The sequence below is a fragment of the Bufo bufo genome, chromosome 8 (assembly GCF_905171765.1).
Source record: "Bufo bufo chromosome 8, aBufBuf1.1, whole genome shotgun sequence".
NCBI classification, from domain to species: Eukaryota; Metazoa; Chordata; class Amphibia; order Anura; family Bufonidae; genus Bufo; species Bufo bufo.
The window spans coordinates 168674672-168702189 of NC_053396.1; the positions used below are offsets into that span (position 1 = coordinate 168674672).

At 42.1% G+C, this 27518-nt stretch overlaps 1 protein-coding gene across 4 annotated transcripts in view; it reads right to left on the minus strand.

The window, feature by feature from the left end:
- Positions 1–27518, minus strand: part of PLS3 (plastin 3) — an 87664-nt gene that overhangs the window by 11908 nt on the left and 48238 nt on the right. For all 4 annotated transcript variants that reach the window (XM_040406457.1, XM_040406458.1, XM_040406459.1 and 1 more), the window contains exons 4-10: positions 21894–22057; positions 12522–12651; positions 9600–9732; positions 8160–8241; positions 6868–7033; positions 5344–5486; positions 2085–2180 (exon numbers count right to left, since the gene is read on the minus strand). In XM_040406457.1, coding sequence (XP_040262391.1) covers positions 2085–2180; positions 5344–5486; positions 6868–7033; positions 8160–8241; positions 9600–9732; positions 12522–12651; positions 21894–22057 — 914 coding nt within the window. The remainder of the gene's footprint in view (positions 1–2084; positions 2181–5343; positions 5487–6867; positions 7034–8159; positions 8242–9599; positions 9733–12521; positions 12652–21893; positions 22058–27518) is intronic.

The window sequence follows — 27518 nt, forward strand, 5'->3', positions numbered from 1 at the left end:
CCCATGTCCCAGATGGGCCAACCCTTTTAAAGGAAAACCCAGAAATGTCCCTAAGAATAAAATAAAAAAATAAATAAATAAATGTATATTATATATATATATATATATATATATATATATATATATATATATATATCTATCTATATCTATATCTCAAGTTAATATATATATATATATCTCAAGTTAATTTAAGCAGCAGTATCTTAGTTAAAATGGTTTCAGGGAAAGCTGGGCGATACCAATATGGCTGTTATTGCAGCGCTGTGTAACAAGGCTTGTCGATCAGAACTCTAGGAAAGATAAACGGGTAACAACCCTGGTTTGGCTACTGTCACACTTGTGGCAGAGGATCCGGCAATCCGGATGCAAACGGATGGCACTTGTCAGACGGATCTGGATGCAGATCCGTCTGACAAATGCATTGAAATACCGGATCCGTTTCTCCGGTGTCACCTGGAAAAAAGGATCAGATTTTTTTTTTTTTCACAGATTTAAAGGTCTGCGCATGCGCGGACCGGAAAAACGGATCAGTCAATGCGGCAATTTTAAATGCCGGCACTAATACATTTCAATGGAAATTAACGCTGGATCCGGCATTCCTGCAAGTGTTCAGGATTTTTGGCCGGAGAGAAAACTGCAGCATGCTGCGGTATCTTCTCTGGCCAGAAAACGTAAGAGGGACTGAACTGATGCATCCTGAACGGAATGCTCCCCATTCAGAATGCATTAGGATAAAACTGATCAGTTTTTTTCCGGTATTGAGCCCAGAGGACGGAACTCAATACCAGAAAAGAAAAATGCTAGTGTGAAAGTACCCTTCGCCTGCTTTCCACGAAACTGGTGGAAAGGAGTTGTGTGAAGAAGATCCAGATGCCCTATTATGACATGACATTATAGAGAGAGTGCCTGCCCCTATTAGCTAGGGCTGAGCCGATAAGTGGACTTGCACAGCCATGTACCATTCGTTAGTATGGGCGTCATCTAACACTGCACGTGTGGCCATCCATGATTGACATCTACATTTCTGGATCTGGACCTGCAGATGATCAGCTGAGCAAGTAGGTGGTTTCTTTTCTTTTTTTTTGGGGAGGGTGGAGGGGGAAATGTCCCCTTTAACTAAGAAATTGTTGAATTTGTTCACTGGTAAGTTTTCTACTTTGCAGGAAGTACTACAATAGAATCAATTTTTTTTTTGCATTTTACATGTCTGGCCCCAAAATGGGTATTGTTTTCAAAGTAAGCTATTCCTATCCGATGAGTATATTTCCTGCCATGCCCAGAAGGTGATTACTATCCGGCATATCTACTGACCACTAACAAGCTCCCACTCCAGGAGTGCTGGAGAAGAAGCCAGCTATGAGTCACTGCCCTGCAGAGCAAGAGTTATGATAAATGCTTCCTTAGAGTGGAGTCTGCAAAAACAATTCAGTGCTTTTGATGCTGACAAAGAGGGATTTCAGCGACACGGATATGACATTAGGAACAATTCAGAAATTACATGTTTCATTTTATGCTTCCAGACAGGAGTCAGGTTAAAATACATTAAAAGGGGTTGTCCCATCAAAAAAAATATTCTACACTTTTCAAACCTGCACCTAGATCTGAATACTTTTGTAATTACATGTAATTAAAATTTTTGTATAGACCTTGAGTTATTCAATAAAATGTATCTGTATGGCGCCACCTGCTGTTTATTTTTTTCTTATTTCTTTGTCCTGCTCACTGAGATGGCCGCACATGCTCAGTTTCATCCTTCAACTGCCTCCTGAGCTGTGATAGGTAGAGCTGAGACACGCCCCCTTAACTACAGCAGAAAGGATGCTCCCCTTGAGCTGCCAGCTTGAAATAAATCTAGCAGAGCAATGAATGTGGAGATCTCTGCATCCATGTGAGGTACAGGGCTGGTTCTAGCTTTGTTAGAAAGAGCTGTCATGTACTATCGGATTTTTATTTTTTACACCAATTATGGGATAACCCTTTTAAGGGATTTTTCATAGTGAAAGTTGACTCGGAGGCCTAAGAAGATTAATAATAACAAAGCATCCCCCAGCATGAGCTACGTAACACTGCAGGAGCAAACTTACACTGAATCCAGACATGTTCATATCAATTCTCTCTTCACCTTCCTTCTGCCCTTTGGGTGCAATCTGGTTGAGCAGATGGAAATAGGCTCTTGAGTCCTGCAAAAAAAAAAAATAATAATAATAATTCTCAGTCATTTTAAAAATCCACAATTTAATAAAGAATAAGATAAGAAAAAAAAAATATTGCATATTATGGCGGTTTTCTTTTCTAGTAGCATTGCATGTGAAGTGACATAAGGGTCAGATTCCCTTTGCTTTGCAAAAAAAAAAAAATAGAGGGCACAAAATTCTGTGAAATGTGCGTATGTGCAGAAGAAAAAATGCCAGAAGCCAATTTTAGCCGCCTGGCACTCATTCAGGGCTATGGGGCGATAATCTTACCATCTTAATTATAAAACTCATTACTAAAATGGAGACTGCTGCTAACGCCTTCCACCCATCACCATGACATCAGACTTCACGTTAGCGACCCAACAAGTTCATTGTTGACTTCAAACTCTACAAAACCTGAAGGGGAACCGAGTGCACATCTTACATTTATGTGAGCCTAGGTCGGGCCCCTATGTGTTTCTGGCGCACCATATGAGCTCCTCTCTATCAATCATATACATAGGGTTTAAATTGTACCTTTACAGAGTTACCAAAGTCAGTGAGCTGAAGAGAGAGGAGCAGAAGAGACAGGCGCGAGAATCCATATGAAGCATTCAGGGAGAGACAGGCGGAATTAATTAGAGAACATCAAGAAAACCGCAATCACCAGTGCATAGCAGTCATGCCAGCATTAACACAGGAAATATGAGCATCTAGAAGCTAAGTCAACACATACAAGCACCTTAAAGGGGCTTTGCAGCCTCTTTGTATTGATGACCTATCCTCAGGATAGGTTATCAATATCTGATCGGAGGGGGTGGACACACCCGGTACCCCTGCCGATCAGCTGTCTGAAGAGGACGCGGCGCTCACATGGACATTACATTACACTTGTAATGACACTGTGCCACCACTACTAATTGTAACGTAATGAAGAGATAGCAGCGCTCACATGGAGTGCTCGCATCAGCAGGGGTGCCGGGTGTCGAGAATAGGTCATCAATATAAAAAGGTTGCAGAAATGAGGCATCTTCAAAGGTTTGAGATGTAAACTTCACGAGATTCTCCACCGATACACTCTTCTACTTCTGTTAATATCTATTATATAGCACTTATCGTGTAATAATCAGAAGCACTCCCATTAGTGGTCAATGTTCTCGTAATAACCTGGATTGTAAAATCTCCATGTCTGCACATGGACTGCAGACTGCACTATATCATCAGGTACTCAGATCAAGCATGGATTATTAAAAATTGCTTAAAAAGGTGGAACTTTACTTAAAAGCTATAAACACCATTGGGAGCAAATTTTTTATGATTGCATTTTAGTAATTTTGGGCTAAAAATCATTTTTTCAATTGGCCTTTATTAAAAATATTGATCTGTTCTGTCACAAAGGGATAACTGTTTTCCTGGCTGCGTGACTGGTACTTTTTTCAGTTGGTCTTTATTAAAGATTTTCAGCAGTTTTTGTCATAAAGGGTTAAGATTCAGCCTACATAGCTGTGAGCATCTTACTTTCACTTGGAGATGTCATCTAATGGCTACTGTACTCATTATATCTGAACTCCTGACAGCTCATAAACACTTATTTAAGCCATATTCTTATCAGTTTGAGAAGAATTGCACTATAATGAGTGTTATACCTATGAAACACAGTGTAAACAGACATGTTGCTACTAGAGAATCTCAACACTGAACAGAGAAAGGGGCTGAACATTTTTAATAAGGACCAACTGAAAAAAAAAAAAAAAGATTTTTACCTCAAAATGAGTACAATGCAATTATAAAAAGTGTTCATAGCCTTTAAGATATTAATAAAAGGAAGTGTTTGTGCTTACAAGCACTTTTTGTACATATTGGAGCATGTTCATTTCAAGGGGCCCATTCTCATTAGAGATGAGCGAATTTCAGGTTATGAAATTCATTCACGCTTCGTTTACTGGTAAAAGGTGAATTGCGTTATGGATTCCGTTACCACGGACCATAACGCAATTCTATGACGGAATGCATAATAATGCATAATGAATTCCGTCATAATAGAAGTCCATGGGCTGCAAAACGGCTCCGTCCCGTTTCCGTCACGCAGGGGAGTCCACTCCTGCATAACGGAAACAGGACAGATCCGTTTTGCAGCCCTATAGACTTCTATTATGACGGAATGAATAACGGAATGCCTCTAAAGGCATTCCGTTATGCATTCAGTCATAGAATTGCGTTATGGTCCGTGGTAACGAATCTATAACGCAATTCACCTTTTACCGGTAAACGAAGCGTGAGCGAATTTCATAACCTGAAATTCGCTCATCTCTAATTCTCATGATCAGTGGGCATCCCACTGTTAGGACCTCCATCTAACAGTTATCCCCTATCGCATCGACCAGCAGAATAAAGTTAACATATCAATTATATCGCATGGTGAATGCCATAAAACAATTGCTGAAAAGTATTTGCAGAAGTTAGGCTAGTTCCGCGCTAGCGTAAGAGATCCAGCTTGCAAATCTCTGTGCACTATGGCATTGCTGGAGGTTTGTAAGGCTCCGTCTAACCCCATTCACTATAATGGGGACTGGCGGAGATCCAGCCGCATTCTGGCAAATATGCCGAGAATAGGCTGGAAGAGAACCGTTGCACCAGTCCCCATTATAGTATATGGGGCCGGACGGAGCCTTTCAAGCCTTCGGCAATGCCAGAGTGTGCAGAGATCCAGCAAGCTGTTCCCTGCCGCAACAGCCAGCCAAATCTTTAATGCTAGTGTACAATTAGCGGAAGTCAGTTATATGTACTGTACACCAAAATAGTGCCATTGAAAAATAAATCTCAAAAATAGCACAAGAAACCAGCCCTCATATGGTTATGATAAAAAAAAAAATGTAAAAAAATTAAGGCTGGAAGGTGGGAATGAAAGACGAAAGAAATAGCCACGTCAAAGTTGAAAACTAACTGCAGTGGTAAGGGGTTAAAAAGCAATGCTGAGAACGGGAGTATAAACTTAGAGGCCTTGGCTGAAAGACACAACATGAACGAAAAATCAGTAAATGAGGCTGCATTAACGAGCTTGTGTAATGCTGACTTTCCCCAGGAGACAGAACGAGAACACATGATACATTATTAAAGAGACCTCATCCTTTATGTTGTGTCACTTATCAATGTCGCCATTTATTGGTACCTTAATATCGGAGCTGAAGTTATTGATTTTCTGCCAGCCAGCGCACTCCAGATGGAAGTTGGCCCATCTCAGGAGCAGCTCTTCTGGGGACAATTTCATCATATCTTCCAGCGTTTCTCCATCACGAAGTAATGCAGCCAAGGCTGGAAGACATCAATCAAAGCTGGAGATGAATGGAGCCGTCAAAGTGTTTTTTTTATGTTTCTTGTTAAGAACCGCTCAAGGGCAATAACAGAAAACGGGACACATGTGGGTCTGCATCATGAAATATACACTATAAGGAAACAACTCAATTAGCAATTACTTAAAGGCTATGGACACCCCTCGGACACATTTTTTATGATTGCATTTTACTCATTTTAGGCTAATAATTTTTTCAATTGGTCTTTGTTAAAAATTTCTGCAGTTTTTGTGATAAAATAACAAAATCAATCTAACTGCAGACTATCCCTCCTGAGTTCTGTCAGCTGACAATTCATTTGAAGCCTCATCTCTGATCTCCGGACTTCATAAACACTCATTTAAAGAGAAGGGGTTATCTGACCCTTTTTAACTGATGACCTACCCATCAGCATCTGATCGGTGGGGGTCCAACACCCGGAACCCCTGCCGATAATCAGTTTCAGAAAGCCCTGGCACTCCTATCAGTTTAATAAGACTTTAGCTATAATGAGCGTTTATGAGGTCAAGAGATCAGAGATCAGGCTTCACCTGAGCCATCAGCTGATGGAACTCAGGAGGGATAGTCTGCAATTCTGCAAATAGACTGACTTTTGTCTGCATGCATCACAAAAACTGCTAAAAAGTATTAATAGAGATCAATTGAAAAAATGATTTTTAGCCTAAAAAGAGTAAGGGTACTTTTACACTTGAGTTAAAGTTTCCCGATATTGAGTTCCATCACAGGGGCTCAATACCGGAAAAAAAAGGATCAGTTTTATCCTAATGCATTCTGAATGGAGAGCAATCCGTTCAGTATGCATCAGGATGTCTTCAGTTCAGTCACTCTTACGGTATTTGACCTCAGAAAATACCGGAACACTTGCTGAAATGCCGGATGCGGCATTATTTTCCGTTGAAATGCATTAATGCAGACCTTTAAAAATGCCAAAAAATAAAATAAATACCGGAACCGTTTTCCCGTCGGAGAGACGGATGCGGTGTTTCAATGCATTTGTTAGATGGATGCGCATCCATTTGCACACGGATTTCCGGATCCGGCAGGCAGTTCCAGCGACGGAACTGCCTGCCGGATCTTCACAAAGCAAGTGTGAAAGTACCCTAAAATAAAATCATAAAAAACTGCCCTAAAGGTGTCCTTAGCCTTTACTATACAAGAAATACCCGTTTTAGCAGGAAAGGAGCAGTTTGAGCCATCACCACCTAGATGATTCGATATTGATTTGCTTGGACTGGGATGAATTAATGTCCCTAGCTTCTAGTGAATTTAGATGATTAAATGCAATAAATATTTGCTTTAAAAAACAAAAGTGTACATATATATTTTTAGTCAACATTTCTTACCTTCATTCCTGCTGAGTTCAATATCTGCAAACAAACCAATCTTTATAACCTGCCACAGGAGCCCCAACGCCAGATGAGGTTTTCCAGCCTTAAGATCTTCTGCGCCAATGTTAACTACATGGCAGCCAATAGCAGAGGCAGAGTTTAACGCCAAGTTCAGATTTTCCTAAAAACAGGAGATATTGTCAGCATAAAAAAATAAAAATTAAAAAAGAGAGGAATTCCCTAAATACTATTCCATATTCTTAAGAGGGGTTGGAAATGTTTTATTTTTATTTTAAATGCATCCCATTCACTTTAATTAGAACTGAGTTGCAGTACCTAAGAACGGACACTACACTTTGTACAGAGCTTCGTACATTGATAACAGCGACTGCTGTTAACAGATGATCTGTGGGGGGTGCCTAGTGTCGGACTCCCACCGATCTGATAATGATAACCCATTCTACAGATAGGTCATCAATATGTTAGTGCTCGAAAACCCCTTTTAATGGCACTTCACTAAAATGCTGCCTATAGCCACCACTCAATTTTAAAACTGTATGCACTAAGCTCCCCCTAGTGGCAGCTGCAGGGCACCAGAATTTGATCATTTAAAGGTTCTTTCTGGCATTAAAATATTGATCTATTCTCAAGACAGGTCATCAATCTCTGATCAGTGGGAGTCTGACTTCCGGCACCCATGTCAATCAGCTCTTTGAAGTGGTGAGCACTGTGGCCTCTTCCTAGCATCATGTTCATCGGTCACATGGCCTATGTGCGGTGAATGGGCCTGGGCTGCAATACCAAGCACAAATGCTATACTATGTATGGCGCTGTCCTCATTGGAGCAGCTGCCTCTTCAAAAAGTTGATCGGAGGGGGTGCCAGGTGTTGGACCCCCACCAATGACCCCAGGTCATCAATACAGGAGTCCTGGAAAAACCCTTTAATTATATGTCCATGCTCAGCAGCTTGCCTGCCCAATGACAGCATTTCATTCACAATGTTACTCAAGCATACAATTCAATCTACAGTAAAAAAATAATAATAAAAAAATGTATTAAAAAAAAAAAGACCGCATATAGACAGTCCTACTGAAATACAAAACACATTATACAGTAGAGGTATACATATTTTATGTAGAACACATTGATTTATGCTACAGTGTGGAAATGGCTGGAAGATTAGGACCTTGTGAGTCGGGGAAGCTGACTCAGTGTGTGACAAATACATTTCCAAAACATTATAAAGCACACCTTCACTAAGTTGCCAGGGCTTGGGTGCACACATTAAATCCTCTTTGTGACTCACCTGGATAGTGAAGGGAGTCAGTTTCTTCTTGTTTATTGCCCTTTCATCAATTGTGTCAGGTACAGAGAGGTTAATCATTTTGCTGCGAATAAAGAACATTAATAATTACATTACAAAACCTTAGAACTGTGAGACACCAGGATGTGTCCACCTATGGGCTAAAACTGGTTTTCAATCTGGAATACAGGTCAGATGAGCGGGCCAATAAAGACAGTGGTGACCTGCTCGTTCATATGAACTAGTTGTACAGTAAAATTCCTTTATTACATACAGCTTACTCTTTTTATTTTACAGTCAAAATATTTTTATTGAAGTCACTCTTTTTATTTTATACCATTACAATACCGATCCCTTTCTAATTATTCCCTGAACCGAAACTCCCACCCCCACCAACACCTGTTTATCTGTTCACCAAACTCCAGCAATGTCATGTTGACACTACACATCAATGACTGGATGTAGTATTACCTCTGTGGTGTTGAGAAGTTACCGCTACAACCAGTGATTGCCTATAGTGGTGACCTCAGGGGGTCAATACATTGCTTCTACACCCAGTGATTGCCTATAGTGGTGACCTCAGGGGGTCAATACATTACTTCTATAGCCAATGACTGGCCATAGTGGTGACCTCCAGGGTGTCAATACGTTGCTTCTACAACCAGTGATTAGCCATAGTGGTGACCTCAGAAGTGTCAATACGTTACTTCTACAGCCAGTAATTGGCTGATTAGGTGACTGATGACCTCAGTGGGGGCAATACGTTACTGCTACAACCAGTGACTGGCCATAGTGGTGTTCTGAGGGGTTTCAATACGTTACTTCTAAAGCCAGTGATTGGCTGCATAGGTGACCAGTGCACTCAGTGGTGTCAATAAGTTACTTCTATGGCCAGTGATTGACCATAAGTGGTGGCCTCAGAAGTGTCAATACATTACTTCTACAGTCAGTAATTGGCTGAATAGGTGACCTTAGCGGGGGCAACACGTTATTGCTACAGCTATTGACTGGCTGAAGTCGTGACTTCTGTGGTGTCATCATCACTGGAGCTATGCAAATAGAGACAGTTGAAGAAATGGCGAAGTGTCAACATGGGAGTGGCTAGAGATTGGGAAATTATTACTCCTTTTGCTGTTTATACTATTGTGAGCTGTAGTATGGTTTCTAATCTTAAGAATATCAGGCAGTCACAAAAGTATTCATGTTTGTTTGCTGAAGGACAACTATCTATGGAATGGATCAACTGCTTTGAAAAGCTGTTTGACGACCTCTCACCAATGCGGGTGTTACATCACTGTTGTATTGCATAAATATGAGGAGATGACAACAATGCACGCCGTCACCCTCCAATATAGTCTATTTGTGAAACAAAAAGAGCCAGAAGACACGCTTGTTCTTAATAGCAACGAGTGTCCCAGTGGTCAGGTCTTCATCGCCACTTACCACAGCACAATGCCATCTCCTACAGCCCGGAATAAGTCATTGGTATTTGGATTCATGGGGAGCACATGCTTGGTGTCTGGATCGTTCTCCAATGCCTTATTTATCCAGTTGACAAAAGCATATTTTTCCTCCTCTAAAAAAAAAATAAAAAAAAAATACAAGCTTGTGAGCAACTATATTTAACAGTGACGCATACATGGTATGACTATATAAATGGGTTAATCTCTGTCTGTAATGGAAAGTCTCCGCCTTTAGTTTCTACCCAACTGAAGAAAAACATTACTCAATTTACTCACCTCAAGGCCTCAGTGCTAGATCGGGGTCCATGAGGCCACAACTGTCAAGAAGCGTACAGAAAGTTTTTCGGTCCCATTCTATTAGATTCACACATAAAAAATAAAAAAAATCCTGGCAGGCTCTACCATCCATACACTTGAAGCCATTCTCCTCTAGAAGCATTCTTCTGGAGTTTGTATAGTGTGGCTATGCTCCATGTACATGGGCTCTGCATAAGCTCAAAATAACATCAAAAATTCTATACCTCTCATGACGGCGATGCAGTGACATCATGGGGAGACTTTGATTATCTGTTTAAACAGCGATATTGTGCCATGGCCGTCTTCATTTCTCCCGAGACTAAAACCTGACATATAGAACCCGGTTAGGCTGGGTTCACACGGGCGTTGCGGGAAAATGTGCGGGTGCGTTGCAGGAACACCCGCGATTTTTCCGCGTGAGTGCAAAACATTGTAATGCGTTTTGCACTCACGTGAGAAAAATTGCGCATGTTTGGTACCCAAACCCGAACTTCTTCACAGAAGTTCGGGCTTGGCATCGGTGTTCTGTAGATTGTATTATTTCCCCTTATAACATAGTTATAAGGGAAAATAATAGCATTCTGAATACAGACTGCATAGTAAACTAGCGCTGGAGGGGTTAAAAAAAATAAAAAATAATTTAACTCACCTTAGTCCAGTTGATCGCGTAGCCCGGCATCTCCTTCTGTCTCCTTTGCTGAACAGGACCTGTGGTGAGCATTAACTACAGGTAAAGGACCTTTGGTGGCATCACTCTGGTCATCACATGATCCATCACCATGGTAAAAGATCATCTGATGGATCATGTGATGACCGGAGTGACGTCACCAAAAGGTCCTTTAACTGTAATTAATGCTCACCACAGGTCCTGTTCAGCAAAGGAGACAGAAGGAGATGCCGGGCCGCGATCAAGTGGACTAAGGTGAGTTAAATTATTATTATTATTATTTTTAACCCCTCCAGCGCTGTTTTACTATGCATTCTGTATTCAGAATGCTATTATTTTCCCTTATAACCATGTTATAAGGGAAAATAATAATGATCGGGTCTCCATCCCGATCGTCTCCTAGCAACCGTGCGTGAAAATCGCACCGCATCCGCACTTGCTTGCGGATGCTTGCGATTTTCACGCAGCCCCATTCACTTCTATGGGGCCTGCGTTGCGTGAAAAACGCAGAATACAGAGCATGCTGCGATTTTCACGGAACGCACAAGTGATGCGTGAAAATCACCGCTCATGTGAACAGCCCCATAGAAATGAATAGGTCGGTATTCAGAGCGGGTGCAATGCGTTCACCTCACGCATCGCATCCGCGCGGAATACTCGCCCGTGTGAAAGGGGCCTTAGGCTTTTAACCCTTAGTAGGCTTCAGGATAGCAGATGTCTTGGTATTACAGCTCAGCCGCACTCACTTGAATGAGCTGCAGAAAGGCTGAAACCAAATCACAGCTTCCAAAGAAGCCAGCGATTGGCTGCAATGGACAGGTATTGTCGACGTGACATCACCGCTGCAGCCAAGTAAACCAACCCAGGCTGGGAGAACTGGAGCGGTGATGGAGGATCTGCCAGGTACAGTAAATATATATTTTTTTTTATTTATTAAAGCGCCATTCATTCCATGGCACTGTACATATGATAAGGGGTATACATACATAATACAGACAATTGCACTAAGCATGAACAAGATGAGTTACAGACTGGTAAAGAAGGAGAGAGGGCCCTGCCCATGAGAGCTTACAATCTAATGATCACTTCTTTATTGCAAGCAGATCCCTTGTGTTATACAGTTTCCTCCTAAAACTGGACAACCCCTTTAAAGGACTTGTCTACCTTCAGGGGCCTTTCGATCAGACTTTAATCCAACCCCACCCCCTGCATACTTTCCTGCGCCCCACCAGCAAACTTCCTGCAGCCAATGACTGACCACAGCGGTGATGTGTCCCCCACGCATCACATGACCAAGTGACATGACGCATCTGTGGCCAGTCACTAGCCGAAAATGCCATGTGATCCCTGTAAAAGAGGAAGCAACCAGGCGGGGACCAGAGGGTGGCAGCAGCGGCAGGGGACCAAAGGAGTTGGAATCCAGAGCGGGGAGCAGGTAAGTATGCTTCCCTCCACTGGTCCTGGAATGTGTAGGGGATCTGGCAAAAAAAAACTTGAAGGTGGACAACCCCTTAAATGTGTGGTACTTTATTTCTGCACAATACAATATATTTTGCACAGGTTACACAAGCAACAAAATTCACACTTCAGTGCTGGGAAGCATTCCAGTGAAGTGCAGGGGGTTAAAAATGTGCAGATGTTTCAGTACAAGCCCTTCAGCTCCATAACTGGTTGCACTATTTGACCTCTCTAGAAATCTGGTGGTCAAGCTGGGCCACCTAATGACAGCACCCACTTTCTGAAATACATCCTTATAAATAAGCACACTGACCTACTGATCTTCACTGCAATGTCTACCTAAAGGTTTGGATGGATTGATGGGTTCAGCTTGAGCATTTAAAGATTAGATGAATAATGTTCCTGGTCTTCAAATATTTTAGTGGCCGCCCAGAGAGATTTTTGTCTGCCACTCAGACCATTATCTTTCCACAAACATACCTGAATAGGAGTGCTGGGTGCCCTCACTAGACAGTTCTGAGGTGCCTCCGATGGCACAAATTCCCTGTTTGCGGTTGATTGCTTTCCGAAAGGTTTTGGCAATGTCACTACTTTTCAACTCTTGTACAAGCTGCAGGGAAAGAAATAATGGATGAAAGGACTGAACTCTAAGCACAAAGAGGACCGCAGTGTAGCACGTTCGTGGGGACTAATGGATATTACGTCAACCTCTATATGACTTATCCCATCTGTATAAGCTCTGCTGCGAATAAGAGCCCAAGGCCAAAAATCTCCAGAATGACCATTATTCGGCCTTTTATTTGCAGAAGACATTATAAGAAGACAATTGTGAAGTGCCCCAATGTGCATGTTCGTACATACAAAGCTTTACCCACCTTCATTATATGTGTGTATACAGTGTAAATACATCTACAAATGACATTCTGCTTGGTTGCAATTTTCGGATACAAACGGAACACATCTTTGCATCCTACATATATCGCTCTATGTATATTAAGCATCTCCATGTGCATAAGTACCACCAGGGTAGGCATAAAGCAACAGTCTGCAAAGGCAAGAACCTGGGAAGAGACTGTATACTAAATGAAACTTCTTCCTTGTAGGTCTGCCACATAAAATGCTTTTATAAAAGATACTTGACTGCATCATTGTGTTTTCAAGTTCGGCGTACAAGTTTCGGGTTATCTAAGAATTCCGTTACGAATTCCGCTACCACGGAGCACAAGTTATGGTCCGTGGTAGGGGAATCCATAACGGAATGCTTAGATTACCTGAACCTTGTACGCCGAAGTTGAAAACACAAGTTCGCTCAACACTAGACATGACCAATCTGGATGTCACATCTGGGTAGTTTGGTGAGGTGGGCATGAGGAGACATCAGTGCAGTTCATGCACCCGTGTCCAATAGGTTCTATAGCTTTAGCCAATGGGAAGGGGGGTTATCAGATCTCTAACCAAAAAAAATATATAAATAAAGGTGCAAATGTTTAGTTCCCTGTCGATCCAGAGTAGATGCTAGACCACATCTAATCAGAGGTCACATGCCAATACGATTGACAACTCTGCTCACCAATGAGCCATGATCTCATTATGTATGACACACGACCGCAGAGGCCAGGGACTGGATGCAGCATTCATGTGTCCATCATCACAGAGAGATCATAAGTTTGGTTGAGCGAACCAAAGTATCTGAAGGGGACTTTGATACAAATTTCAGGGGAAATTCGATTCACCGCAAAGCCAAATTTCTTTTGTGCTTCAGGAAATCTCATGACGTATGCCGTCACCACGTTGGCCAGAGTGACACGCACCATGCTAGATTTCACGCGGGATCTTCATTCAAGATGGCAGCAGCAACCATTTCGCTCTCAAATGGATAAGGGGAATATATTTTTTTTTTAACCCCTCAAGGCCCTCGCTATTCTCAGATGCCGCGATTTAATGAACGCAGCATCTGAGGGGTTTAATAAGGGGTGGTAGGGGCCGCAATCGGCATTGCCAGTCATTGCTTCCGCTAATTAAAAAGAAATGCTCTTCGTGACGAAGTTATTCGTAATGAAGTGAATTTCTTTGTAAAATTCGGCAAAGCAGCCAAATCGAAGTTCTCATAACTTCGCTCAAACTCATCATAAGCAAACACTGGTGGAGGACCATCAGAATATTTGTGCTGATCAGCAGAGAACTGAAGAGTTAATTTGCATTTTTTTTTATTGTCTTTTTTTTATGTATCAGAGATATGGTTATTAACTTTTTACAGTTTCATCTTTATAAGAAGCTGATCACTGGGGGTCCTACTGATGGTAACCTTATGATTGGCTGCGATCTGCAAGGCAACCGTTAGGAAGTGTTTAATCTCCCTGCAGTGCCACCACAGGACAAATGAGGCATTACATGGTTCTAATTAATATGAATAAGCACGGTGTGCACTGCACAATCATGCTGGGTCCTCCAGAGAGAGACACGCTCCTTGTAACCAGTCTCTGGTCTGGTTAATTGATTTAGTCGTTTCTAAAATAGGCAACTCTTTAAACTTAAAAACTACATTACGATGATGATAATGAGTATTAGACAGGAATGTTTAATTTTATTGTACTAGGATTTTTTTTTTTTTCTACACTGATTCCTCGAAAACCACAATTAAAGCAAACCGCAACATATTTCCCTCTGAAAACCTACATATTCTGTGTTTGTTTCCACTCGAGACAAAAGAGGTCATTCCATGGAATATTCCACAAGCATTGCAGACAGAGGCCATGCTTATGCAGTCAGCAAAAGCACAATGCCAGCCAATTGTCACTGGTGGCTGAGAGGGGCAACGAACCCTGTGAGCCCTTCTGCTGGTATCTAAAGTCTCTGATCCCAGGAGGCTGAACACGATGGATTACTGTACCTGCCATATGTGCTGCACAACTAATTCCACGGGTTACATTATTTAACACCTGTAACAAAAGGGCGTACAGTCCTTTTCTTTTATTTAAGCGTTACATACAAATAAAAACTGTGCTCGTTTTATTGGGTGCCGGCTCCGCATAGTGGAGCTTATTTATGGATCATTAGTACAGATTAGGCTACATGTAGACCTTTGTCGTTCTAGGACTTCACTTCCACCAATCAGGCTACCTTCACACCTGCGTTAGGCGCGGATCCGTCTGGTATCTGCACAGACGGATCCGTACCTGTAATGCAAACGCTTGTATCCGTTCAGAACGGATCAGTTTGCATTATTCTAAAAAAAAAAAAATCTAAGTCAAAACGGATCAGTTTTGACTTACAATGAAAGTCAATGGGGGACGGATCAGTTTTCAACTGCACCATATTGTGTCAGTGAAAACGGATCCGTCCCCATTGACTTACATTGTAAGTCAGGACGGATCCGTTTGGCTCCGCATCGCCAGACGGACAACAAAATGCTGCAAGCAGCGTTTTGATGTCCGTATACAGAGCGGAGCGGAGCCAAACTGATGCATTCTGAACGTATCCTTATCCATTCAGAATGCATTGGGGCTGAACTGATCCGTTTTGGGCCGCTTGTGAGATCCCTGAAACGGATCTCACAAACGGAATTCAAAACGCCAGTGTGAAACTAGCCTCAGCTGTAACCTGTGGGGAAACCTTGCACTAAGGGTACTTTCACACTAGCGTTTTTCATTTTCGGCGCCGAGTTCCGTCCTAGGGGCTCAAAAATCCGGAAAAGAACTGATCAGTTTTATCCTAATGCATTCTGAATGGAGAGTAATCCGTTCAGGATGCATCAGGAAGTCTTCAGTTCAGTCTTTTTGACTGATCAGGCTTTTCAGAAAAACGTAGCATGTTGTATTTTTACCTCCGGCCAAAAATCCTGAAAACTTTGACTGAACGCCGGATCCGGTCTTTTTCCCATTGACTTGCATTAACGCCGGATCCGGCGCTGTGTGTTCAGTCAAACCGGATCTGCCTTTTGCATGTTAAACCCGAAAAATGTGAAAAAAAAGTTAAAGTCCATAAATGGCGGATCCGTTTTTTCCAATGCATTTTTTCATTGTGATCAAAATTCTGATCAGGATTCAAATGTAATCCGTTTTCACATGTTTTTCCGGATCCGGCGGGCAGTTCCGGTGTCGGAATTGAACGCCGGATTAAAACAACGCTAGTGTGAAAGTAGCCTAAGTGTTCCATTCCTCAGCAGCGCCACCACAGGAGAAGTTAAGAATTACACAATATTCATTTAATTCAATTGGTCGTCAGGGTGGCAAAGGATAGGGCATTCAGAGAAAAAGATGCCGGTTCTCCACTCTGACCAATAAATGAGGACCCCTCTATTATTTCAGAATTCTATAACAGAATAAATGAACATTATTTTTATGACCTGCACAACCCCAGTCAAAAGTGCATTACGGGAAAATGGGGGGAAATTTTTTTATAAATTAATTTAAAAAAATAAACCCTTAGATGGAATGTGAACTACTGTTTGAATCAAGTTTTAGGATTTTTTTTTCCACATCACTATATTATATATAATAAATAAATTGTGAACTGGTCACTAGGCCTAAAAAAAAAAAAAAAAAGTTGGAGGGGACCTCAGGCTTCTATGGGAGAGTTTTCTAGACATGCTCTGTGATCTGTGCAATGGAGGCACAAACTGTTGTGCCTGGTGCTGCTGGTCATCCCAATTCACTCCATCATTGTAGTGGGATCCAATCCTAAGACACTCCCCTGCAGGCCCCATCTAAATGCCATATTGTGCTCAGAGATGCACCCCCAAGACTATTATCCGTGGGGCTTATGTCTTATGAGGTTTTTTTGCCTTCACCTGGGTCAATGGTGGAAACCCCTGGTTGAACTTGACAGACATACAACCTTTTAAAACCATGCTATACAATTATATAACAATTCAAACCAGGTCGGTTGTAGATCTAGTTGCATTAGGGTTAGTTCCGTCTTCCTTAGGTTTGCACGACAACTCTGTGCCTGACTGAAATCACAATGTTGTCACCAGAATCTCACAGTAGTGAAGCCTCAGGCTTTGGGCCTACTAGTTCAATTAAGCATGAATCTTTTAAAAAGTACCATTTTACCCCATCACTGCAAGTGCAATGCAGGAATGAAATCCATTGTGACAAACGCCAGTGAAGACAATGAGGTAGACAAACCCTCCATTCAGCCACTAAACGCCTTGATGCAATTCTTTATATCACAGGCAATAACACATGCTCCGTGACTAAACTCACACACAAGTGCTCCAGACAGTAACACAGGTGTGTGCCTGTAGAATGGTAAGATGTCTTAATCATCCGCCAGCTTAGGTGCCTCTATGTTAAAATCTCAATACAGTCTAAGGCATTATTCACAAGTCACTGATTCACAGACGTGTGCTGTCCGTGTTCTCCACGGACAGCACACATACCAATTCATTTTAATGTGTGTATTCATACATCTGTGTTTTAGCACGGAAGCATGCCCTATTTTTGTCCATTTTTACGGATCCCTCACGCCTATTATATAGTCTATGGGTCAGTGAAAAAAAAAAAACGTTCCCAACACAGGCGCTAACCGTGTTTCAAGTACCATATATAGGAGATGCTCTAAAAAAAAAATTTTCAGCTATGCAATCTCTGTGGCACACGGATGACACATGGAGAGCAAAAAACGGACACAAAAGACCAAACACGGATTCTTAACATAAATCTTCACGGATGAATCACTGACCATCTTATCACAGATTTCATGACAGAAACGAAAGTGTGAATGAAGTCTAATACTGCAGTTACGTTGCCATTTTTCTACCCCCTACCTTTTGCTAATCTACCAACTATGGGTTGCTAAGAAGTTTGGACAAAGAAGGGAGTATGTATGAGTGCAGGATCTGACTACACAACTTGCAGTCTGTTACCATGGGGACACAAGTCAACAGAGGAGGTGTAGATAAAATAGATCACATAAAAATGTATCACAGGTCCTGACACTGTCTGAAAATCAAACAAAATAATGGTATTTTGAGAAGGTGAAGTAGAAAGGAATCCCTTTATGTGCGGTTACACCTACTGCAGCGGATATATTCCTGTGTGTCAGACACACAGAATGTGCAATGATAAGGGCATGTTCCATACATCTGAATGGGGTGGTTTCTGTAGAATGTGCAAGGTTTTCTGCAAGCACTATTCAGATGAATGTCCGAAACAAATCTGTTGCATGCAAATAAGTGCTCAGTGTGCAAAGTAATACAACAGGTGATGGTGCCGACCACACAGGAGTCACATCCAACTTACAAGGTAACTCAGAATTCAAACCCAATAGGTGAGGAACAGAATAAATAATCCAAAGGAAAATTAAAAAATAAAAATGAAGCTGTAAGATAAAAAGAAAATGCATAAAAATAACCAATACACCAAATGTGGGGCTATAAACAATGAATATATGAAACACTATGCAAACTACAATGAGAAAAACACATGGATAAAGGGTACTTTCACACTAGCGTTTTTCTTTTCTGGCACCGAGTTCCGTTAAAATGCCGGAAAAGAACTGATCAATTTTATCCCCATGCATTCTGAATGGAGAGCAATCCGTTCAGGATGCACCAGGAGGTCTTCAGTTCAGTCATTTTGACTGATCAGGCAAAAGAGAAAACCGTAGCATGTTACGGTTTTATCTCCAGCGAAAAAAAACGAAAGACTTGCCTGAATGCCGGCATTTTTTCCATAGAAGTGTACTAGTGCCGAATCCGGCATTCAAAATACCGGAATGCCGGATCCATCCTTCCGGTCTGGGGATGCACAGAACAAAAAAATGTGGGAAAAAAAATGCCAGATCTGTTTTGCCGGATGACACCGGAAAGACGGATCCGGCATTTCAATGCATTTTTTTGACTGATCAGGCATTTTTAAGACTGATCAGGATCCTGACCAGTCTTACTAATGCCATCAGTTGGCATACGTTTTACCATATCCGGCAGGCAGTTCCGGCGACGGAACTGCTTGCCGAATCACTCTGCCGCAAGTGTGAAAGTAGCCTAATACAAGCAGGCACAGCAGTAGGGTTAAACTCTTTTGGCAGAACTTTGATGTCCAGAGTTTAAAGATGGCCGCACAACTTTGGCTGAATACTTGCTGCCTGACAGCTATTCCTTCTGACCCCTCCATACACAGGTACACAGGACCCATCTCCCCCTTCTCTCAGTAAGGAGAGAAGGAATATGCCCGATTACTGTCTCTGGTGGATAGCGTTCATCAAATGTGTGTAGACACCTTAAAATTGGTTGTGTCAAGTTTAAAAGTAATCCCCTAGGATATAACCGATTGGTTAGGGTATGACTGCTGGAACCCCCACCAATCTACAGAATAAGGGCCTCATTCCCCCATATGAATATATCGCAGGTTCAACATGTACTGTACTTTATCTCCCCAGGTCCCACAGAAAATGAATAGAGTAGCAATGCCCAAAATTGACCTACGAGTTCATTCGGACAAGAGAACACGACCTACACTAATCAGATACTTATCCTGTAGATAGGGAATACGTTTTAATCTTGGCAGCATCCCTTAAAGATTGGAGCAGAAGATTTCTGCTCTGTAATTCTATAAAGGAACATATGGGGGGGGGGGGGGGGGATTATTATAGCTATACACCAGTTTTCTTGCATGGAAATGTTTGATGTTTTTCCGACACCCGCAGCACTTTTCTGTAAAGTGGGCGGAAAGAGTAGGAAAATGCAGGTTGTGGGCAGGACCAATGCACCCACCTCATTTAAAGGTAACATTTCACCATGAAAATGCAATGTAAGCTACAGGCTACGTGCTATAGAGCTGGAGGAGCTGAACAGATTGATAAATAGTTTTGTGGGAAAAGATTCAGTCTAACCTATATTTCATTCATTTAATTTCCTGCTCTTTCTGGGCTTTGAAGTCCAGGAGGCGGTCCTATCAGTGATTGACAGCCTTCCCTCTATGACTGTGTATACAGAGATAGCTGTCAGTCACTGATAGGACCGCCTCCTGGATGAATGAAATACAGGTTAGCCTGAATCTTTTCCCATAAAACTATATCAATCTGCTCAGTTCCTACTGCTCTAACGTGCTTCCTTCAGCTCAGACCCCATGTTCAATGTGACAGGTTCCCTTTAACACATACACCAGAAATGTATTCAAGCCCCTGACTGGAGTAGATTTCAGTTCTGACGCACGGCACCGCAATTATTTAGACGCAAGATTCTCTCGGTGTCACACCACCGCAGGGCTAAATAAGACCAACATACACAACATTGTTCTTAAAAAATCTGCCCCCAGAAAGTGATATAATCTTATTTAAAGGGGCTGTCTCATCACAGACAATCGGGGCATATCGCTAGGATGTGCCCTCATTGTCTTAAAAGTGCGGGTCCCAGCGGTGGGTCCCGCACCTTTATTGGGAATGGAGCCAGAGAGGTGGTGGCTGGAGGACCCCGGTCAGGCCACCACCAAGCCAACTCCCCATAGAATTGAATGGGAGCGTACCTCGCATGACCGGCCACCAAATCCATTCACTTCTATGGGCTCGACGGAAATAGCCGAAGGGCCCTATAGAAAATGATTGGAGGGTGGCTGCGCATGCAGAGTGTGCCCTCCACAACTTTCGGGGCTCCGTTCTCGATATAGGTGCGGATCCCAGCACCCATAAGACAATGGGGGCATATCCTAGCTATATTCCCCCATTGTCTATGATAAGACACCCCTTTAACTGCAGAAAAGTGCAGTCACTCATGTGAGCACCATATTGCCAAAGTCAGGAGCTGTATTGGAGGTTTCCTGACTTAGATAAGTAAACATGTTATATTTCATTGAGAAGCAACATAATAAAATGATTCTCGACAGGCAGTAAAAGTATTCATCATATATACCATTCATCACTATGGACGCATTATTAGCAATTGTTTCGGACCATCAACTACTTGGCTTTTGGCCCTGTCTGAATATGAAGCGTTAAAGCCTTGTAAAGGACAATTTCCCAGCTCAAAACCAAATACTTGGCCATGATACAGATCTCCTGCAAGGTTTACTAACCCAGAAAATAAACTCCAAGATGTACTATAAGATTACTGGAGTACACAATACCAGCACACGCCAACAGTAACCACAACACCTAAGTGAGCCTAAGGTATGCCTCACATAATAATAGTGATCATCATTCTGAGGGATCTCCAGTTAGACATTTGCATCGGCCCAAAGGGTTTGTACAGACACTCTCCTTTCCGATAAGACATTGGTCGAAGAGAGAGACACAACTGCAAGCTGGGCGGGATAGAGGTAACGTGCATGGTTCCTACTCTAGTTAATGGGACCCATACATGATAATAGCTGCTTTTGGACTGTTGCCAACATGCAGTTGTAGCTCTCCCATGCCTAATGTCACTATCGGGTAGGAGAGTATTCCAACACTTGTGGGCGAGGGGGATATATTAAGACCGTATCAGAGTTACACTGGGGACTGATGCTCATCTCAGGAAGTTTGTGCGTCAGAGCTGAAGTCTACGCCAACTCCTACTTGACGTAGATTTCAGGTATAATTTGTGGCAGTTCTTGCTGTGAAAATACCCCACAAGTAGGGCTTGTGTGAAAACGTGCAACTATTTGAAGCCAGAAAACTGGAGTAAACAGTTTAATAAATTCCCCCCTTTGGCTCCCTGCATTGCAGAGCATGCAGTTATGGATGGTTGTGGTTGATCATGAATGGTCAAATCCTACTGTTCAAACCCTGTAGAATAGAACAGCAGAGGCCTCCTTCCTCCATCACATAAATAGGAGGAAGATGCAGAGTAAGACACAATGCTCTGTTTTTAAAGCACAGAGGAAGGCAGCGGGTGACAAGGAAAATACAAGGTATGTAATCCGTCATACTCACAAAAACAAACTCTTCAAAGCAAATCTTTCCATCTTTATTCTTATCGCCATCACTCATCAGCTTCTGAATGATCTCTCGCACTTTGTATCCGGGAAGAGGAAGGTTGGCTTCTTTAAATAGATCATGGAGCTCATAATCTGATATGTATCCATTGCTGTCCAGATCTACAACCGGAACAAACAATTAATGAGAAGATGATAAAACGTCCCTCAGAACACAATGACTGAAATGGACATGTTAAAGAAGTCCATGTAATTGTTGTACATGCACAGCACATACAAAACTGTGGGAACACAAAAATTATAATTATAATAATCTCATAATATTGTGTTATGAACCTGAGCTGACAAGCCCAGAGGTCTTGCTGTGTGATGCAACTTGTATTCTAATCAATCCATAAATATCTTCCACCGCTATGCATGTCAAATTCTTGAAGTCTATTGGATGGAAATGTTATGAAACAATCACAAGTCATACAAAAAGGTGCAGTCCGCTGTAAGATTTGCTAAATGACGTTGCTTTGAGTCACACACATTGAATCAGCCCAACCTTCTGTGACATGGCTCGAACACCACAGATATCAAGTCAAACCTAAGCATATCACATAACGTACTTCAAAGGAAGTTACTTTTCGTGGTTCAAGAGACTTCATGGAAATCTCACACGAACATTCACGTGTACACTGCGCCTTGATTTAACTATGTATCCCTACGGATCATGGTCAAGCAATTGCAGAAGTCATGATACAGCGGACTACACAACAGAATGCCGAGCCGGTATGTGACCGAGCTGCCCAACTCTTGATGTCGGGCATTTATGTCAAGATAATTGCATCCCTAGAAGCCAAACTACAGCCACATGGACTAGTCATCATCTACATTGGAAGTGGAACTCCATGTATATCAGTAATGATGATCAACTAGAATGACAAGGGGTGGACAAATCCTAGCAAACTTATAACTAGATATTTGCTACTGACACCCACATTTCTGGAAAGTTTCTACTGATGTCTATGAAAGGTAACGTTGATTGGCTGCTAAAAAATTTCAAGGGTCTAAATGGCCCTTAAACTATAAACAACCATTAATAATCATTAACTAGACTACATTCGTTCAGAAGCCTAGTTTATAGTAGACTCTACAATACTTAGTAGTTAAATACTGTATGAGACATCTGAACCTTTTGGAGGAAGGAGGGTTTACAGTGGGTCACTCGTGCACCTTCTTGAGTGCAAACACATGTTCCTTGTCTGGAAAAATATTTTCCTTCTTCTCTTCAGTGAAAAAAATCTAGACACCCCAGTCCATTCTCACAGTGTCAAATGCTGGGCACCGTGCTCAAATGTAACGTTCCTTTAGAACAGACAGGGTTAAAAGTCAAACTAGTTTGAAGGGGACTGTACAGGTGGCATAAGCGGAAAACAGCGCCATGGCTTGGCTTCCTTCAAAAATGGACTTGAAATAGCTTGAAAAAACAGGATGTGAGAAAAAGTTCCATAAAAAGCTGTTCCTCCTGATCCTGATTCAGCAATGTGCAGAATACATTATGTAAATAGCATTACTAAATGCTAGTAATGTCTTTTCCAGTGAAGGAGTCACTGGGCCTACAATTGTCTCCATGAAATTATTTAGCAAAATGTTCTCATTAAAGGCCTGGATGTTCATCCTGCCGTGAACACTCGACACATTAAACATTTATGTCTCCAATGCCAAATAATGACGTATGGTCTTAGACGAAGCTGTTCTTGTACTTGCAAATAATACATATATAATGCAAAAGGCACATCATAGGACAATAATCCCCTGAAGAACACGTTCTTTCTGTTTGAGATTTGTGAACGATTATGTGGCATCATCAACCAGAACATGCTAAGGAATCATTTTTTAGTTGTTCATCATTGCCTATCTACACAGAGCAATATATGAATGCTGAGATGGATTGAACAGCAGTTTCACTGTGAATGTTGGATTCATCGTAATAAACAAAAAAAATTGCAGGTATGACATACACTCACCTAAAGAATTATTAGGAACACCATACTAATATGGTGTTGGACCCCCTTTTGCCTTCAGAATTGCCTTAATTCTACGTGGCATTGATTCAACAAGGTGCTGATGGCATTCTTTAGAAATGTTGGCCCATATTGATAGGATAGCATCTTGCAGTTGATGGAGATTTGAGGGATGCACATCCAGGGCACGAAGATCCCATTCCACCACATCCCAAAGATGCTCTATTGGGTTGAGATCTGGTGACTGTGGGGCCCATTTTACTACAGTGAACTCATTGTCATGTTCAAGAAACCAATTTGAAATGATTCGAGCTTTGTGACATGGTGCATTATCCTGCTGGAAGTAACCATCAGAGGATGGATACATGTTCTCATTCTGTTTACGCCAAATTCGGACTCTACCATTTGAATGTCTCAACAGAAATCGAGACTCATCAGACCAGGCAACATTTTTCCAGTCTTCAACAGTCCAATTTTGGTGAGCTCGTGCAAATTGTAGCCTCTTTCCTATTTGTAGTGGAGATGAGTGGTACCCGGTGGGGTCTTCTGCTGTTGTAGCCCATCCGCCTCAAGGTTGTGCGTGTCGTGGCTTCACAAATGCTTTGCTGCATACCTCGGTTGTAACGAGTGGTTATTTCAGTCAACGTTGCTCTTCTATCAGCTTGAATCAGTCGGCCCATTCTCCTCTGACCTCTAGCACCCACAAGGCATTTTTGCCCACAGGACTGCCGCATACTGGATGTTTTTCCCTTTTTACACCATTCTTTGTAAACCCTAGAAATGGTTGTGCGTGAAAATCCCAGTAACTGAGCAGATTGTGAAATACTCAGACCGGCCCATCTGGCACCAACAACCATGCCACGCTCAAAATTGCTTAAATCACCTTTCTTTCCCATTCTGACATTCAGTTTGGAGTTCAGGAGATTGTCTTGACCAGGACCACCCCCCTAAATGCATTGAATGCCCTATTACACCTCCATACAAAACTGGCATACCATCTCTGGCATCAAAAGGAACCGGCACTTGCAAATCTGGCTGACCAATTTCTCAACTGCAGACCAAAAGTGGACAGGTCCACCAAATATGCTTAAGATATGCTTAGGATCCAGTCTCTTTGTGGCATCTCCAACATTCCTGATCTAAGGACAAAACCATACGATATGACATTTTAACTGCAAAAACTGTGGTGTAGGGCTGTGATGGCTAACCTCCAGCACTCCAGCTGTGATAAAACTACAAGTTGTAGTTTCACCACAGCTGGAGTGCCGGAGGTTAGCCATCACTGGTGTAACGGAATGATGAATTTCACTCTATATGGTTAGAGGTGTACGTTAGAAAAACCTTCTCAACATCTACTGCTGATGAAGAACTCAGACACAGTCTTCACATGGCCCTAGCAATCTGCTAATTTATACTCTACATTTTTAACATTTCCCAGTAGGAAAAAAAAGTTGCAGTAAAATCCAAAATTGTCTAGGTGATGCCACATTGATAATGGACAGGAAAGTATAATTTCTGCAAAGTGAGAGTTGCTGCCTTCAGTCATTCTTGGAACGCTCCTATTTCTCAAAGGCACTGTGCTATTTAGTGGATTGCTAACAGAACACTTGAGCGCCGATTCAGATGGCAAGTGGTGAACAGAAGCACTTGGATGATCACTGAAATTCTTTATCGTTCAGGTAGCAAACGTATATTAGGATACAGTGCGACTCCATCTACAGAACCCTTCCTGAGCCCTGAAAAGAAGGAACCACGGCCTCCATTATTCACTGGGGGAGCTAGAATGCAGCAATACTGTATAACAATTTATAGTTTCCTCAATTTTTGCCAAGAGACAAAAAGTGGTCTGTAAAAATATACAAAACATTTATAATAATATTTTCCATTATTTGAAGATTTGGCCCGGCTATATTTTGAGAGAGGTTTTATGCTTCAGAAACTCCATTCAGAATTCTTAAATGAATAAAGGGAGAGTTGTCCCTTATACAGCACCTTCAACTATTAGCCAGCGTGAAGAGTGGTTACATCTCATTACATGAACAACCCGCTGATTTCAAATAGGGCTGGACAAATAATTGAGAGGAAAACAAAACAGACCATCAGCCCGATTAACCAACGGCACTTTGCCTATGGTTTTTTTTTTCCGGTTTGGTTTTTGTCTCCTTAAATGTGCGCCGTGTAGGAACATACTGGGGCGCTTCCTCTGCTAGTAGTCCCAGCTCTGTGGCATTTTTAAACTCCTGTGCGCGCTCTCTCACAAGTGCGGGCCCGTCATTGCCGCCGCCTCTGGGAACGCAAAGTGCATTCTAGCGCCAGGGTAAGAAGCCAAGCACTGCAAATATGGAGTCATTAGACACTAATTCATATATTAATAATTAAGACATTAATGTCAATATATAACCTCAAACAGCTCTTCTGTGTTTTTACTTCCGTTATTTTAACATCCTTAAAATATGCACAATTCCATTAGAAAAAAATATCACAGATTTCATATTTTAATCAAACACTATAAACTGCGCCCCCCCCCCCTCCCATATATGCCGAGCCCCTCACAGGGAATATACTTACCCCACTCCCCTCCTGCACCACCGCTTCTCCCCATGCGCCGATGAAAACATCCTGTGTCGGGGGGATTGCAGGTGGAGAATGATTAGTGATCTAAGGCTACTTTCACACTATGTCGGATCTCAATAGCAGAAAAAAACGCTACGGTTTTGTTACCATTCATTGTCAATAAGGACAAAACGTAACTGAACAGAACGGAATGCTCCAAAATGCATTCCGTTCCATTCTCAGAGCAAACCGCAACATGCTGAGGTTTTCTTTCCGTTATGGGATGCGGAGCAAGACGGATCCGTCATGACCCACAATGCAAGTCAATGGGGACGGATCAGTTTTCTCTGACACAATAGAAAACGGACCCGCCCCCCATTGACTTTCAATGGAGTTCATGACAGATGTGTCTTGGGTATGTTAAAGACATTACAACTGGATCCGTTCATAACGGATGCAGATGGTTGTATTATTAGTAACTGAAGCGGTTTTGCTGAGCCCTGCCGGATCCAGCAAAAACGTTAGGGTAAATGTAGTCTAAGACATTGATGGCATAGCACTAGGATATTTCAATGTCAGGTAGATGTGGGTCCCACCTCTGAGCCATCAATGTCAGAGGTGAGAAAACCACTTTAAGTTCTAAGAATGATTTTACGTAAGTGATGTAGCTTTGAGCCAAAGAGTTAGTACTCCATATGGATACCTACCTTCTTTACAGGTAGTCTGCAGTTTTTGAGATTGGGAGAAAGGTGGTGGTCTGATTAAACTCCAGAGACAGGTCCAGAAATTGAAATTTTTTGATGTTATACTGGATATGGTAGGACTACTAAGTTATTGTTCTGCCAAGCAGAAACTCCAAGCATGCCATGATATGACACTTGCGGCCTCTCATTCTTTTTAGTCGGTTCCTGCTATGCCACAGACCAAGAAACTGCTTGCATGTGTTTCCATTTATGTTGTGTTCGTCTCGCGTTACACCCTTACTTTGTCTCAGGACAATGGAGGCAGTCTGAATAATGTGTGTGCAGCAAGTTAATTTCCTATGCACAAGCATGTTAAAG